Genomic DNA, 17,616 nt, shown 5'->3' with positions numbered 1-17,616 from the left:
GTTAAAGTCCCTGCTGAGAACGACGTAGCGAAATAAAGGGAAGACATTTTGCAAGCAGCAGCGTTAACTGGATTAAAAGACTGACCGTTCGTGGTGAAGGTGATGGCTTAAAGTGACATTATAAACAAACAAAAGACGTCTGGGGACCAATAAAGGGTGCTGTTACATGCGAATTGACGTTATAGGCGATGCTGTTGTAGCCGAACTACAATGTATGTAAAAGATAGGAATTCTGCCGGGACCAAGCGAAATGTGACGTAATAGGCGAATTGACGTTATAAACGAAGCCGTTATAGGCGAATTCTACTGTATTAGCACATCTCCACAGGACATTTGCTATGCATCCTGAACACAGGTTGCAGCCAGATGGAACCTTACTTAATCTGTTATCTTTCGCAATTACTTCTACTCGGGATGGATTGGTCGTGTGGCAAGTTCGTATGAGACAACACTCTACTACATCAATACATTTCTATAGGGCATATGAACCCTGGCTACAAGTTGCAAGCATAATGGTGCGACTTTGCTCGTTATTAAACCTAGTCGAGGTTTTGACGGAAAACTAAGTTACTCTACACTCAAGCCTACCACCCACTTAAATATAGGCTACGGCATATTTTTTACTGATGTTTAGTGTACTATGTAGCGGAATGGCCCGTTTCGGCGAGTCCGATTCGACTAGTCCGATTCGGCGAGTTCCCTATTCGGCAAGAGCCCTTTTCGGCGAGTGCCATATTCGGCGAGTTTTTGAAATTTTTGAAAGGAAATTATCGGGTACCGTAGCCTAATTATAATTGCCGTTTTTACATCGTTTTAACGTCGCTAAACGTTGAAATCGTGCAGAAAGGAATAAAAAGAAAATATTTGAACTATTAAATTAAAATTCGTCATGTCAGTTCAGTTGTTTTTATTTCTGACCATCATATGAAAAACAATACACGTCAACATAGCAAAGGTAGAAGCGACAAAACGCGAACGTTAAAACGTGCTTGAATTCGTCATGTCAGTTCAGTTGTTTTTCTTTCTGATCATGATATCAAAAACAATACGTCAACATAGCAAAGGTGTAGAAAAAGGTAGAAGCGACAAAACGCGAACGTTAAAACGTGCTTGTGACTGAAGTAAGTTATTGAGTTGAAAGAAATTTGGCACGGTCGCAACACTTTCAGAAAAATTTAAGATATGAAGGAAAAATAAAACAAAGAAAATGTTACAAAAAAAATAAAATAGATCATGTTTATGTCTATAAGTTAGTACTTTTGAATAGTTAAAATGATTAGTTTGGACCAACAAATGTGTGGCCTACAGCTTGGATTGAAAGGAAATTATCGGGTACCGTAGCCTAGTTATCCCGACCAGCAAAAAATTGTTCCAAGAACACAGTTCATTTTTACATTGTAGTAACAGAATGAAAAGGCTAAACAAATGTGTGGCCTATCGTGTTAACGTCGCTAAATGTTGAAATCGTGTAGAAAAGGGAGCTTTTGCTGACTAGGATACTTTGAAACTGAGAAACATTTACAGAAGCCCTACGATTTGTTCCAACAACCCATTTAGCATAACATTTCATTTGTACATTGATTCAACGTCTGAATACATTATCTTAAAAATGCAACGTATCGTAGGGCTTCTGTGAATGTTTCTCAGTTTCAACGTATCCTAGTCAGCAAAAGCACCCTTTTCTACACGATTTCAACGTTTAGCGACGTTAAAACAATAGGCCACACATTTGGTTAGCCTTTTCATTCTGTTACTACAATGTAAAAATGAACTGTTAGGCTAACTGGGTTCTTGGAACAAATTTTTGCTGGTCGGTATAACTAGGCTACGGTAGCCTACCCGATAATTTCCTTTCAATCTAAGCCAGCGGTTCTCAACCAGTGGGCCATGGCTCACTGGTGAGCCATAGAAGCATTTTGAGGTGGGCCACAGACATATTTAAAAAATTGAAAGATTTATTGAAACATTTTGTTTCATTTTTGTCACTATAGTCAATTTTACACTTGTGTGTTTGTTACATACATAAAAACTTTTTTTCTTACATAAAAACTGAATGGGCCATAGAACTTTTATGCAAACAAAAATGGGCCACGAAAGAAAAAAGGTTGAGAACCACTGATCTAAGCTGTAGGAGTGTAGGTTACACATTTGTTGATCCAAACTAATCATTTTAACCATAGGCGCTAAGCCATGGGGACCAGGCCCCTACGCATATTTCCGCGTGGGAGCAACTTTTTATGCGGCATTGATACATAAAACAATAGATGAACTAGCGATCGGCAGCAGGAAAACATTTTTAAATACAAACCGCAACAGCTTCGCAGTAAATAATCACTAGAGTAGCGATGCTACAATCCCAGCCCAGACAAAAAAATCTGTCATTTTTACGTTGATTTAACGTCTGCAGACGTTGAATCAATGTAAAAATGACTGATTTTGCTGCCTGTGACATAGCAAAAATCTACCATTTTGCGTCGATTCAATCTCATCAGCTGTTGAATGCACCCAAAAACAACATAATTTGCTACGTTGACGCAGCGTGCGTTTAACTTAATGCGCTTGCAAACAGCCTCCTGTCGCTTTCGAAAGCAGGGTTGCCAGATTATGCAGAGCAATATATACCAAATAGTAAAAAAAAATATACCAAATATATAGGGTCAAGCGGGGTCAAATGGGACGCGGGGGCAAACGGGCCATTCTGTTACTCTGTTTACTTATCACATTTTTTTCCTACTTATTCTTTTCTAAAATCGGAAGTTAATAGCTCATTTTAAAGCTGCTTTCCCATAGATTTGCATCATGTAAAACAAACACAGATCTACATTTGGAAAATATACTTTAGATGATGCAAAAAGTGGCCAAAAAATGTGAAAATATTAAAATTTGAAAATTTACCAAAAAAACTTTGGTATACCACAAAAACTAATTAAGCTGGAATGAAAATTTACTGAACAGCATACACCCCAGAATGCCGAATTAGTATGTTGAAAATATTAATAGTCCCACTTTTTTACTTTTTGTAATTTTTCTGTTTAAATAAAATGGGGTCAAATGGGCCACATTGGCTTTTTGACAAGTTATAGCTCACTTGCATAACTTTTTTAATTCTATTTAATTTATATGGTATTTTTTAGGTAAACAGGCCTATTATTACTATTAGACTTAGCTGTTGGTTGCATGATTAGCTCTAGACATGCCTTTTCTTCTTGAGTAAAAAGAAAATAGAAAGCATAAAACTGAAAGTGGTAAAGGCTTTGAAAAGTCCAAGATTTGAGAACCCTTCTAAACGTGCCATTGTGGACTTGATGACTGTCAATAGGGAAGAACTGCAGGACTTCATCACAGCAAACAACACACGATTTAAAAAAATTATTGAACTGCATTTTGACTTTTTGAGTCAAGACCCAACTCTTTAGGAACCCAATGACACCTACATTGCTACAAAATCGATTCTACTTGGCATGAGAGTTGTGAATGACATAACTGAATGTGGTGTGGCGAATACAAATTTGAGCATGATGTGCGAATACAATTTTCTGCACACCAATGACAAAGAGCAATTTTAAGCAGTTCCTCCTCATGACAGTCTAAACCTTCAGACAGCTGTATCCAGATAGGAATAAGTCTACACTGATGCAATAACTATAACTAATAACATTCTGGGCATCTGTCAACACTGAACTAATTAATTTTGAGTAATTTTGTCATTATATTCCTATCATGTAATCCCGTGTTGCTATTAGTGTATTCCGTGAAGCTTTCAAAGTAGGTAGCAACCTTAAAAATGTTTTCAGTTTCCCCAAAAATTTGACAGGATTATTTTTTCAGGTATTGACACGATGCGAGAGGGTGTCAGACCTGAATTTCAAACTTTTAACTTTTCCCCAATTTATGAATCACCCTATTGTATAGTATCCTATTTCAATTGTCAACTATAGACCCTGCTGTTTGACTTGGCCCTTTTTACTCTGTTTATGACTGCCCGTTTAAAATTTATCATTTGTAAAATGTTTCCTTTTTCATATCGTTCAATTTTAGTTGCAAAAAAGAGCAGTGCAAATTATGTGTTCTACTTTTATCTGAAAAAGGCGTAGAAGGCCTTTATTGCTAAAATTGTTGAGCATCACTTGAACAAAATACATGCCACCCAACAGGTATGTGATAAAATAGCAAAATTAAAGTTCTTTCCTTACCATTTAGACGTTTAGAAGTTGTGGCCCATTTGACCCCACAGCTGATGGGGTCAAACGGGCCACACCTACCCCAGCTTAGCACATTTTTTTATGTTTTTGCAAGTTTTCAATTTTTTTGAAAAATCTCTTATTTCATTGCTGAAAGGTGTAATGCTCTGTGGTAAATATTTTTTTTTTAAATTTCATCATAGGTTATATGTGGCATTCAAAAAACTGAAAAAGTGTCCCGTTTGACCCCGCATGACCCTACCAAACTTAAAAAAATTATATATACCAAGTTTATACCAAATTGAACTGAAAAACAAAAGTTTACACAAAAATTACGTTTTGCACACCTCAACTAGCTGTATATATAATGTTTAATTTTTACTAGGGCAAAGAATGTTTTAGTTTAGGCTAATTTTAATATATATGACCCGAAGATGAATTGATTACCACAACGATTTCGCATGATATATATATATATATATTTAATCAAGTTTCAGAAAACAAAAACAAAACGTTGCTGGAGCGTTGGTTCCTGTGATACAGACGAGACTACGCCCACTTGGCTAATGCATTAATAAAACGCACCGTGCAACCATCAAGAACCCAACAAAATCGACTTTACTCCGAATAGCACCAAAATGACCGCGTGCCACACTTAAATGTCCCGACGCCACAGTGTGCGCACCTATCTGGCAGGCACCTAATTGCCTGCGCCCAGTGGCTTAGCCAGGAACTTTGAAAGGGGGGGTTGACGGTCGGTGGGCGAAACCTGACAGCGTGTTTGCCAAATGCGAAACCCAGCGGCAGGGGTATGGACCTCTACCCCAGAAAGTTTTGAAAAATTACCTTGAACTTGGGGCATTCTGAGAGCATTTTCAACAAAAATGTGGGGATAAATATTCCTGTAAAATGGTGCTGTCCGGTGGCATAGCAAAAGGATAAGATCATGTTTTTTTCGGCATTTTTTGGTAATAAAGCTTAGTCTATGTTTTCTTGTTGCTAATTCCTGGCTGAGATATTTAAATGTTTGGTGGCAAAACTTGCTTTTTTAATGCAGTTTCATTTAAAATTAGGCAAACTTTATTTTAGAGACTGAAAGCATTATTCTCAATATCGTGGCGTCACACGCTTGCCAAAGGGGGGGTTGTAACCCCCAACCCCCCTTGGCTACACCACTGTCTGCGCCTAATAGACGTGCTCCAAAAATTTAGGAAATTTTCACTTTGCCGAAGTATCAAGATCAGGGTAATAAAGAATTAAGTAATTATGATTCAATAATTACATACCGTACGATATAACACAATAAGGGTATTAGTAAGCATGAAAAAAGTTTTAGAAACACATTAACAGCACTGTTCAACATTTTAAAACCACAATTTACATTCCATCATAACAGCACAGTAAAAATCATAAGTCAACAACACTTGCAATGTTGCTCACTGAGAAGCATTCTTTAACACCTTGAGACAACAATACGTTGTAAAACATTACAGTTTAAGCAACTCCAATGACACTCATGCTTTAGAAAATCTTTAGGATTTTATTGTCATTAGGCTAAATCTTAAATGGTAGATCCATTTTAGTGTTTCAACTTAACTTTTTTAAAGAAGGAACAAGTTTTTATTGGTTAGCACACTCCAAATTTGTGCATTGAAAATAACTACTGGTCAATTGACACAAAATTATAAAATATACCAAACTCATAAAATCACCAACCAAATGCTACAAAATATACCAAATATATACCAATATACCAAACGAAAATTTCAACTACCAAACATAAAAAAAATATACCAGATTTGTGAAATTTGGTATATAAATATACCAGATGGCAACCTTGTTCGAAAGTCGAAACCTCTGCAGAGAATTGTCGCTAGGGTTGCCAGAGGTTAATATAAAAAAAAGCCCAAGCTTATGCAAAAAGTAGCCCAATTTTTTTGGGGGTTCTAAAATAGAGCCCAAATTGGAGCCCAAGCGAAGAAATAGGCTATTATACAAAATTCTTCAAGAACGCTTGATCATCAGTCCAAAATCATAAGTGTTTTTCCTGTTCTTCACATCTTTCAAACAGATTGGCAACCATGCATTCACTCAACTGTTTGTTAAAATAACTACAAACAAGTACCGGTTCCACACCAAGCAACACAAAAAATGATTTAATTGCTTTCCGTGATGAGCTAACGCATCAAGAGTGTTCCCCTCAAGACCATCAACAGTTTTGATAACCCACCTTGGTCGATTAACGTAGAAATTATCTTTTTTTTACTCAAATAAATTGTTAAAAAAAATTTCACTAGCCTTTCTTTTCTCATCTTTCTACATTTGTAAAAACTTTATTAAGGTGTTGTGACCATGCCATGACTGATTGTCCTGCTTTGGCGTCATGCACGTTATAGCGTCCGTGTTTTGTTGCTTCTACCTTTTTCTAGACCCTTGCTATGTTTGAAATATATTGTTTTTCGTTGTGATCGTCAGAAATAAAAACAAGCTGAATTGATGTCCACTGCATTTTCATGAAAACCTGGATCACTTAAGTTGCCAGGATTGCCAGATATTAAAGCCTAAACATGCACATTTTTAAAAATTAGCATTTTTATACGGACCAAATTGGTAACCCTGCCTGACCGAGGCCTCCAAAAACGCTACTCCTCAATGAAATAATTATGAATTAGGTAAAAATCTTAAACATGATACAATTTTTACATAAAAAGTTATATTATATTTGTAAAAAAAGTAGCCCAATTGGGCGCCAACCAAAAAAGCGCGCCCAACGCGAATTTTTGGCGCCTGGAGAAATCAAAAGTAGCCCAATTGGGCGTAAAAGCGCCCAATCTGGCAACCCTAATTGTCGTGGCAGTGAATCGGTTGCTGTGAAAATGAACTTGAAGTCTCGGCCCGAGGTTACCACTAACCAACGTAACAAGGGCTGGTACAAACCGCACTGCCCACAGTCGCACAAGCGGCATAATCAACACAACAACGGACTTGCGCAAACTGCATGGCGCACACACGTCCGTTGCCATAGAAACCCGATCAAAGGCGGGAAATATGCGCATTTTTTGTTTCATCTGCAACACGAAAACGGGCGTATTACAGCGAATTGAAACTTGAAAGCTGGTCAGCCATAAGTTGCGATATTGTAGTGAAAAGGGAGCAATGTCAAGTCGAAAACTTAATCAAACGTCTTTCTGTAACTATTTTTCAAGGGCTGTTTACGGATGTCAGCAACTTTTAAATTTATTAAAGGTGACGTGCTGTTGAATTGATGTAAACATGAATGATTTTGCTTTCAACAGGTATATTTTCAAGCATATGATCAAGTTAGTATTTTCATTCCATTTACAGTATACCTTTTAGTAAACCTTTTCGTCTCTTGTTTCATGCTAATAAATCTAGTTCGTTGCTACACTTTATGTTGCGCTTAGCTTAAAGAGTCGCAGTTCATCAACAGCTAGCCAACGCAGACGCATAGCATGTGTTTTGGTCGAGCTTTGCCCAGCTAACACAGCCATGCAGGTCCCGTGCGGGTTTAGGGAGGGGCTCTGCAGGCCCGTGCGGGCTGCGATGCCAGTGCGCGTACTGCACGGTCACCATGCAGTTTCGCTGACGTAGACATATTTAAATTTCCTCTGATTGCTTTTTTAAAGCATTGTAATTCTCCAGAACTGACTTTATGATTATTGTGTTATGTAATAAGCAATCCCAGCGTGTTTGTAGCCACGAAAACAAAAATTATCATTTTACTTTTATGATGCTATAAACTGTAGTGGACCGTTGCAGGAACTATATGCGGTGTAACATCGTTAACTTCTTTTTAAACTGTCGGAAATGATTTTGAGAGACTATTAAAATCTTTAGGTAGCCTTAAAATTTATCTAACTGTCGAATAATCTTGTCAGCGTAGTTTCAGCAGAAAACTCCAATACTCTTTATAAACTGTTGTGGAGCGGTACAGTAACTGTGCAGGCAGGTCGCTGTGAGTTTAGCTGCCATTAAAATTCGTTCATTTTTGTTTTACATAATAAATGTTTAAAAATTGGCAGTTTCGAGTTGGTTTTAGCAACTGCCTTGATATATAAATAAGAATGAATTATACTATGCGGGCTTGTTAGGTTTCGATGCCAATGCCGGTACTGTGAGGGAACAGCGCGGTTTACAACGTAAAGCTGTAATTAATTTTGCTCATTCTGTCATTTTCAAGTAGTAAGTCTTCTCAACTGACTTTATAATTATTATGTATAGCCAAATAAACAATTCCCGCGTGTTTGTAAGCTGTAGCCACGAAAACAAAAAGAATTGTTTTACTTGTGTGAAGCACTGAAGCTACATCAGTTTTCCCGCGCTTTTTTAAAGTGAACAGCAAAGTTTTTGCTCTCCAGGTCTAAATATATCAATTGGAATCAAGAAAAATTTAGGCCTGGAGAATAGCTAGATTTAGACCAATTGAGAAAGGAATGTAATTGTGGTCATTTTAGTTGCAAAATTTTCAAAATCGATGAAGAACTCGCAGAGAAGGGACAATTCAAAGAAACCTTGATTTAGCCTAGCCAGACTAGCTAGGCCTACCAGTCCAGTGAATTTGGCAGCCATTTTGTTATTTGCATTTTCTGAGTTGGGTCGCTCGTAGATAGCCACTTTTATTATTGAATTTTGAAGACAAAGTAAAGAGAAGTCACAAGAAATGGTTTTGGCCTTTTTTATATTCCACCTAACCGTAGTCAACCAAGTTCAAACACTACCCAGGCTTGGTGCTGTAATCATCGACTCTAAAGAATGTTGTTTATGATTACCCAATCAAATTTGTAAAGAATTGAATCTGGACTGTTGATTGTACGGTACTGTATGTTACAACTCCGTTTTTGTTTAATTTTTTTTTGTTGGCCAATAGTTTGTAGTTCTGCACAATTTTGAATTTATAAAAATGTAAATGTAATCAACTCAGTCTGACTGATTTTATAATTTTTGCCTAATTTTCATATTTTATGACGCAACAATAATATTTTTGAAAATTTGACCTTTCGAGCTGTTCCTTCTCTTGTTTTTTTGTTTTTGTTTCCCCATGTTACAGTAATTGATGTCTTAATTAGGCTACTTGATCCATTAACTGCAACAGACCACTTTTTATTTTCAAAGCTGCATATGTTTAATTGCGTAGCATTTTAACCTAATTCACTTGTTTTAATACCACTGTTTTAAACTGAAATTATATGATTAAAGTTTGTCTGAATGAAAAGTAGGCCTACATCAATTACAGATAAGCTAATCTTCACTAATCACCTTATACATTATTGGGCTCAATTATATTGTATCTGCTTTTTTTTTCTACAAGTCACTCAGCTACACATAAACTCAATAACTACTGTACACAAAAATCCAACACAGTAAGGGACAGAGGAGAATGGAGAAAAGGAATTAAAACAATTGCTGAGAGGAAACAATCGGCCACCCCCACTAGTGGGGAACAAACCGACGATGGATTATGATGATGAGTAAGCCATTCTGAAATTGCTTCTACAAATTAGTTCAAAGAAACGTAAATCTCGTAAACTTTGCGCGATTTACAATTTGCAAAATTTATTGGTGTCTTTCTGTGTGTCTAAAACAAGTCCTGGGGGGTGTTAATAGCCAGATATCTTGGAAAACATTATAAATTTCTATAAATTTTATTACATTTTCAACAAAGGGCTCAACTTCGGAATCCAACTTTGAAAATTTGGGGGGGCCATAACCCCTTTCGCCCCTTAGTCACAATTTGCATGCATGCAAATTGTTAAAACTATTTAAGAAAGTTCCTGAGCAATATGGTCGCCAAGCTTTAGTCTATAATATGCATAGTTTAATACATCTAGCACAAGGTGCCAAGAAGTATGGAAGTTTGAATAATATTTCCTGTTTTCCATTTGAAAGCTTTTTAGGACAGCTAAAAGCTATGGTGCGTAGGCCTCAGAATCCTGTTGCTCAAGTTGTTGCCCCCTAAAGATGACACAACCAAGTGTTATAAGCAACAACACTTAGCTGGACCAATACCACTTTCTCACAGACACTGTATTATAGTCAGTACAAGAAGTACATTGGAGATTTTTTAGTATCTACGTCGCAACGTAATAATTGCTTTGAAGTTAATAACCAGATAGTTTTGGTGAAAAATATACTTGTTGCACCTAATGGAGAAGTTAATGTTGTAATTCAACAGTTCTTAACCTTGCAATGTTTTTTTGACACCCCATTGAACTCTAAAAGTCTTGGAATATACGTTGTATCAAGACTTGCCTGTGATCTTTTGGTTGTACCTAGAGATGTAAAAAAACGGTTTTTTTTGTTTTTAAAAAAAACGAGCGCGTTTTTTTTGTTTTTTATCGTTTTTTTTGTTTTTTATTCGTTTTTTTTGTTTTTTTTACCTATTTTTTTATTAAATGTCACAATATGCAGCAATTAGGGTAAACTCATTGCAATAGCGTCTCTTTCAACAAAAAAATAGTCTCATAACTCGTATAACATCTTTCAAATGAGACAATATGTCTCTCAAGTCTCAACACACGAGCCATAAAGGTTTCTCATCGTCTCAAATAGTAACACAATGTCCTATGGTTGGCACATCTCAAGTATTGTCTGTAATTTGGTTCAGCCAGTTGTTAAATGCAGTACCACACTCGTGTACAGTTTCGAAGCCACCTGGGATTTTGGTTAATGGGCATGTTACGTTAGGACCAGGTGGTCAGGGTCCTGTTTCTCTACTTCACAAAGGCACTTTTCACCAGCACACCACACCATTACCAGTACAACGTCGAGAGATTGTTCCAGTTGATGTGCATTTGGTGCAAACGTGATGAAAATCACACAAGCGGTTCTCGAGTTATAAGTGAAATAACCTTAGCCACTAAGTGGCTTTATAGATAAGGAGCAATAGAAAAACGGCCATATCTCAAGAACCGCTCAACATATTTACATAAGTTTTAGCTCTACCCCCATGTTTTATGGGGTAGGCTATCTGTTTATGAATATTAAAACAAGTTTTGGCTACTACTTTTTGAGCTAAAAAGAAATTAACCTCTTGTCGTTACGCACCAATAAAACCATGGTGCGTAAATTTAAAAAAAAAATAATTGGGTAGAAGAAAGATTGATGACAAGTATGGCAAAAGCAGTGTAGTGCTAAAGTCCCAACTTTTAGCCCAAATCACATTTAAATGTAGTGAAAGATGGAAACGTTTTGATGTTTTTTTATTTTCCCTGAAGAGATTCAATAATCCTTTGTGACGTCATAGTCATGTTTGTTTTCCCTTAATCACACCATTGTGCTGTCATAGACATGTTTAAAAGAAGTATGGTTATTGGTTGCACTTAATCCATCCAATTTGAACTAGTTTGCAGAACTTTGAGACTTTAGCACTTTTTTTGTTTTTGCCTAACTTTTCGTCAATCTTTCCTCTGCCCAATAAAAAAAATTAAAGTTTGCATCATGGTTTTATTGGTGCGTAACGACAAGAGGTCAATTTCTTTTTATTTCAAAAAACAGTAGGCCTAGTTCTCAAATAAAATAAGTTTTCATCTTTGATGTTTGTTTTGTATCTTTATCCTGCATTGTGGGAATATGGGTAAAACTTTATTCTTGTCAGGAAAAGCATTATAAAGCATTTATTCACTATGTGAACACTGAGCACTGAGCAGTGCTGAAAAACTCCACTTTAAAGGAAAAATTTCTTCATTCAAGGTTGGTAGAATGGTAGTTACTAGCAATAGTCAACATGGGTGGTGGACATTTGAAAGGAACATTAACCTAAACCTTTTCTGACAAATGCACTAACTTTTGACAGCTAAAAATATCAGTGATAAGGTCTCTTGCATTATATGTCCCAAATAATCTGCAAGAAGCATCAATGACGAAGTGTCCAATCCAAGATCTTACAACACACGAAAAGAATACTTCTGTTTCAACATTTATAAAGCATAGGCCTATACATCGTTGGCAAGCAATCAGTTACAAAACATGTTTAAACAAGCTATTGGCAATAGCTTGCATTAGTAAATTACCACGTCCACAAACAAGGTAAATGTGTGTACTGAATACTGCCACCTTGTTTTGTCAAAATTTCGTCAACCCATTGAGTGTGTACAAGAATAACCAGTACCACAGTATACTAACATCATAGGCTAACTTCCATAAAAGGAAAAAGAAATTAACTCATCTACATTATGTCATGTATCAAATTTCATTAATTCAATGTTTGTCACGTCTACTGCCACAAACATGCCAGAGAATGAAGAAGAAAGCGAAACAACATAGGTCCTCATAGGACTATGCAAGAACATATGCTGCCAAACACAAACACTTAGGAATTTCAGCACACCAATAAAACTATTTTTAGTAATTTAATGTTTTTCAAGAGCACTATAATGAAACTAAGCTGTAAATTGCAAAAAAATTGCAACTTTTTCAGAAAAATATGAAAAAAAACAAAAAAAACAAAAAAACCCAAAAAACGAGTGTTTTTTTTGGCTCAAGTTTTTTTTGAAAAAAAACACGTTTTTTTTTAAAAAAAACGGTTCGTTTTTTTTGCATTTACATCTCTAGTTGTACCAATAAGTGCATTAACCAAAAAAATTGTCTTATTACCATTTAATGATGATTTTGTAGCAATTCCGTTTGTGCATAATGATCATGGAAAGTTTTTATAGTCAAGTAAGTGTTCAGTATTTACACTATAATGCATTGTGATATGTGTATGCAACTATGCATAATATGAATTTTTTAGATTATGTATGTTCTGTACCTCTATGTGTATGTAACCTCAATGCTTAATTACCAACTTTGTTGGCAAACATGTTCATAAATATATCCGTTAATATACTTTTCAGTGTGTATTAATCTTAAACCTGTCTTTTCAGTGTAGGTATATTAATATTTACCCTAAAACTGTAATGGCTCAATATGCAATAGTTGAATTTGTTTTGTCCACAACTGTAGCTATTATACCATCTACGATCGTTTCATGGAGATGAAGAAGCTGCATGTTACTGGCCCCCAAGATCATGGAGTGCTTCCAAACGAGAAAAGTCTGTTATTGACAAGTGTGACTATTGCGCATCCTGGTTTGTTTATGATATCCATGTTCTCGGAAAAGCAGGTGTGAAAATACTAAACGTTTGAAACACTTAAACAAAAGTTGTTTAAAATGCTGAACTATTGAGTTATCTTTCTCTTAAGTATAGAATTGCTTGGTGTTTATAAAAACTGTCAATAAATAACACAAATATTCTAATTATTGTACTTCCATAACTATGCATTATTTATTATACTCAGTATAATGCAGATTGCATGTATTTTGTACTACAGTATCTGCTAACATGCTCTCACTTTTCTTTTAGTCAAGTGCTGAATGTAATAGCAGAAATAAGTTAATTTTCCCAGTTGAATAACTGCTTTGATGTCTGTCAATGCAGCAGCATTAATGTTCAAATAATAGGAACTGATAGGAAAAGTACTGATTCAGTTTTCGAAGCAGTTTGATGTTCTTGGAATAGTTTTTCTTCCAAACTCTAATTTTTATGATGATTGGATGACGTTAACTTATGCTTAATATATTTAACTACCGTACGTAAATGCAATTTCTTTCAGGGACATATGAAAAAGCGTTGAGGAAACAACAGTTGTCACTGGATACATCTGATCTTGCCACTGATAATGGAGTAGTGGCATCCCTCCCTAGAAGGAAAAGAAGGTATGCTTATAGTTGACTAGAGGAATTAACTGCTGGAGTTTTTCACAATTGCTTCTGGCATATATGTTCAGATTGTCATGCATAGCACCAAGGGAAGAAATGTTTACATGTTATGTTGTTTTCGTTTGGTGCCTAGCTAAGAAGCTAGTAGTGCAATATGTACTGATATAATAATTCAAGATTACAATATTCCATTCCACTTGTCAGCAACTCAGTTTTGAGAGAAAATTAACGTCATGTAGCTTAACCATTTCATGATGATTCAGGAAAATTGAAAAGTATGAAGAGCACTTCAAAAGGTATGACAGTTCTTCAAATGACGAAAGCGAAAGTGTTATGCCGCGTGTACCGCCAAGCCTCATGTCATCCCGTGATGATGAGAGGTTGCATGTTGCTGAACCTCAGCACGAAGTGCCAATTGATCCAGAAACGAGCAGCAACACAAACAGGAATGGTGCGTTAATGCAATGAAAATGCCTTATCACTCTCTGCTTAAAACAGCAGTCATCCTTTTCGTTTGCAAAGCTGATTACTTGAGAGTTACCTGTAGTGAGCGTTTTTGCTTTTGAGCGGAATTAATCCTTAAACATGTTGAAATGCATACATGTCAGAAAAAGTGTTGTTACAAACTAATATTGGGTTCAAAGTAAGTGAAAAGTGTATGCAATGTTACATTATAGTGAGGCTTATAAAAACTTTGTATTTAGACGCAGTATTGATGAGTCGGACAAAAAATTGTTGATACAAGTTCTAAGAAACCAAGAAGTGATAAAAGACACGCTAAAGCCTAAAAGGTGCATTCTGGCATCTTGTCATCAATTTTGAGGAAGACAGGGATGAAAAATATTTCACCAGATATTTTGCCAGACGGAGCTTCGTTTCCCATTAAATCTCGCAACAAATTGGAGGCGATGGAAGAGAAACTAAAAGAAGAAACTTTTATGAATGGCGTTGTAAGTACATGTAGCATTTATACAGAGCACTAGTTATTTAACTTGAGATTTGGTGCGATCTTTGTTTTCAGATACCGTTTCAATACATTGCTGTAAGAAAAAATCAGAACAATTTAAAACATATTTCGCTGTAGTTTTCAAACTTTATGAAAACCAAGTATTTGACTGCGTACTAAACAAAACACTGTAGCCTACTTCAGTTGATGTTTGGCATGTGTTGTGTGCAATCAATGGGTTAAGCCATTAAGGCAGTGATTCGCAACGTTTTTGACCTTGCGGCACCCTGGAAAACCTGGATCAATTTTATGAGGTTGTCATGTGGCTTGCAAAATCGCTGATTTAGCAACAACTGTCCACCTGCGAGTGAAAATTAACAGCAAAATAAAACAAGCTAAAAAAGAACAGTACACTCGCAGATTTTTCATCACATGCCAGAAGTATGTCATTTACGATTGTTAATAAAAGAGTTTCACTACTGTGACCTTTTTTATATCCATACTGGTTCAAGTCAATCAATCAGTCCTCTTGCTCGATGTCCGGGTTGACATCATGCGTAGAACCAATCAAGTGGGTTATGGTCCTCCATTTACTGGGGTCTTCTGCAAAAAGTGAGGCCTCTTCCAATGACAGGTTTATTTCTGTGAGGTCCCTGGACACCGTGGCGTTTCCATCCAGCCTCCTTCGGATCAAAATGAAGTAAGGCGAGTGTTGGGTGATCGGCAGGGAGACGAAAACTATGTCCGAGCCAGCGGTGGCGGGCAGCGAGGCATGAGGCTGGAAGCTGCTGGGTTTGCCTGCGAAGCTCAGTGTTGGTGACATGCTGTTGCCATTTGATACCCGCAATGGCTCGGAGTGCTCTGCTGTCAAAGCCATCATCATCAAAAATGATCGCTTAGCGAGACATTTTTCACACATATTTCTGATATTTTCTGTGGTTCATTATTAAGTAAAACATCCAGCAAGTGACCCAATTTATGAGTGGGTTCAGAGATAATTTGGGTCAAGCAGAGCATGAAAGAGCATGACTCCAGCAGAGCATTGAAAGTTACTTTGTTAATATCAACAGCATCCAAATGAATATTCACATCACCACCAATCAATGTCAAATCACATCTTGTTGAAATAATTTCAAGCAATGAAGAAAATTCGGTAAAAAATGTGTGCCAGGGGATTGATAGGAGCCTATAAAATGATACTAATACCATTCTTTCATTCCTATATGTTAATATTAGGCTATGTTTGTTCAGGTAATCAACAGTACGTAGTTGGTAAGTAAAAGACAATCAGTTTACATCATTTTTATTTTGTAGGAGCACTCAAAAGAAACACTTCAACAAGTCATGCATCAAGAAGTGATGCAGAGAGAAGTGTCAGTAAATGGCTGCGAGGAACCAGGGATCGTGGGGGAAGAAGAGCCAAACGATCAAAAGCTCTTGCTCTATCTATATGTGATCCTTATCCGTTGCTCTCGGGGCCTGTGGATTATTGTTGATTTCAGGGTCATCAACATTTATCGTTACAACTTTGAAAGCTTATAGTAAGGAAATGAAGCAAAATTTTTGAGTAAAAAACGTGTAATATTAAAGGAAAAACATTAAAAAACTAATGTCAATATTATTCAATATGTCCGCCCTTGGCATCGATCAATTCGAGCTCTCCGAGAGCTCGAATTATTCAATCTCGCATCCAAGGAGGCACGTTACCGAATATCGCTTTCAGCGACGAAAATAAATTCGATGTTTAACATCATTTTAACCCTCAAAACGATCGTGTTTGGTCACGTCAGGGGGACGAAACACCTCGTGTCGCGTCTCGGACGCAAAGTCCTGCCGTGACGGACTCGGGTAGTTTGTTTTACGTGGGTCAGGGAGTGAAACTGAACCAGGAAAACTACTGCAAGGATATTCTCGATGGTTTATTGTTGCCCTGGGCTAAAAAGCATTTCAAGAAGCGTGCTTAGTCTTTACAGCAGGACTCAGCTCCGTCTCATGGAGCTAAAGATACGCAGGAGTGGCTTTCAGCCAATGTGCCACACTTTATTTCCAAGGAGGAGTGGCCCCCCCCCGATCTGAATCCTCTTCACTTCGGGATCTGGTCTTACCTTGAGAGCAAGGTCTCGTCGTCATGTCACCGAAGTTTGAAGGCTCTGAAGATGAAGCTTCGAAAGGAATGGACCAAAATTCCGGAGAGCGTAATTCGTGACTCGTGTATAAGGCGTTTTCTAAACGTTTTCAGTTGGTGATCGACGCCAAGGGCGGACATATTGAATGATAATTTTGACATTAGTTTTTTAATGTTTTTTCCTTTAATATTACACTTTTTTCACTCAAAAAATTTGCTTCATTTCCTTACTATAACCTTTCAAAGTTGTAACGATAAATACTGATCACCGTGTGTGTGTTCTGTTTTTTGGTCTTTTAGATACTCGTTACACTAAATTGTATTTGTAAAATTAAAAAAAAATTCACTAATTTTTGTTGACTTTGTGTGCTGTTACAGTGTACAGTTAATCAGCAGTTTGTACTTCAGATACTATAGTCAACAGTGGCATGCCCTTTCGTAACCACGTCCAACCCGCAGTGGTTAGCATTTCATAAACCGTATTTAGCCTGCACACATATTGCATCTAGCCTGCGTTTAGCCCGCTCGAGACCACTGCTTCCCCCTCGCTCAGCCCGTGCACAAACCGCAGTTTTCTCGCGTTCAAACTGCGTTTAGCCCGCTCGGGACCACTGCTTCCCCCTCGCTCAGCCCGTGCACAAAC

The 17,616-nt window shown here is 36.9% G+C and overlaps 1 protein-coding gene across 1 annotated transcript; it reads left to right on the top strand.

Annotated features, from left to right (window-relative positions):
• The first annotated feature begins 12,833 nt into the window (after positions 1-12,833).
• LOC145788299 (uncharacterized) lies at positions 12,834-17,292 on the top strand. Its single transcript, XM_082600081.1, has 5 exons — positions 12,834-12,860; positions 13,146-13,305; positions 13,797-13,899; positions 14,166-14,353; positions 16,163-17,292. The coding sequence occupies exons 1-5, from the start codon at positions 12,834-12,836 to the stop codon at positions 16,342-16,344; spliced, it is 660 nt and encodes a 219-aa protein (XP_082456207.1). The 3' UTR covers positions 16,345-17,292.
• Positions 17,293-17,616: the final 324 nt, after the last annotated feature.

Source organism: Aplidium turbinatum, chromosome 2, assembly GCF_918807975.1.
Source record: "Aplidium turbinatum chromosome 2, kaAplTurb1.1, whole genome shotgun sequence".
Lineage (NCBI taxonomy): Eukaryota > Metazoa > Chordata > Ascidiacea > Aplousobranchia > Polyclinidae > Aplidium > Aplidium turbinatum.
Note: the sequence above shows the minus strand (reverse complement) of the source record. Positions and strands in the feature narration are given on the sequence as shown.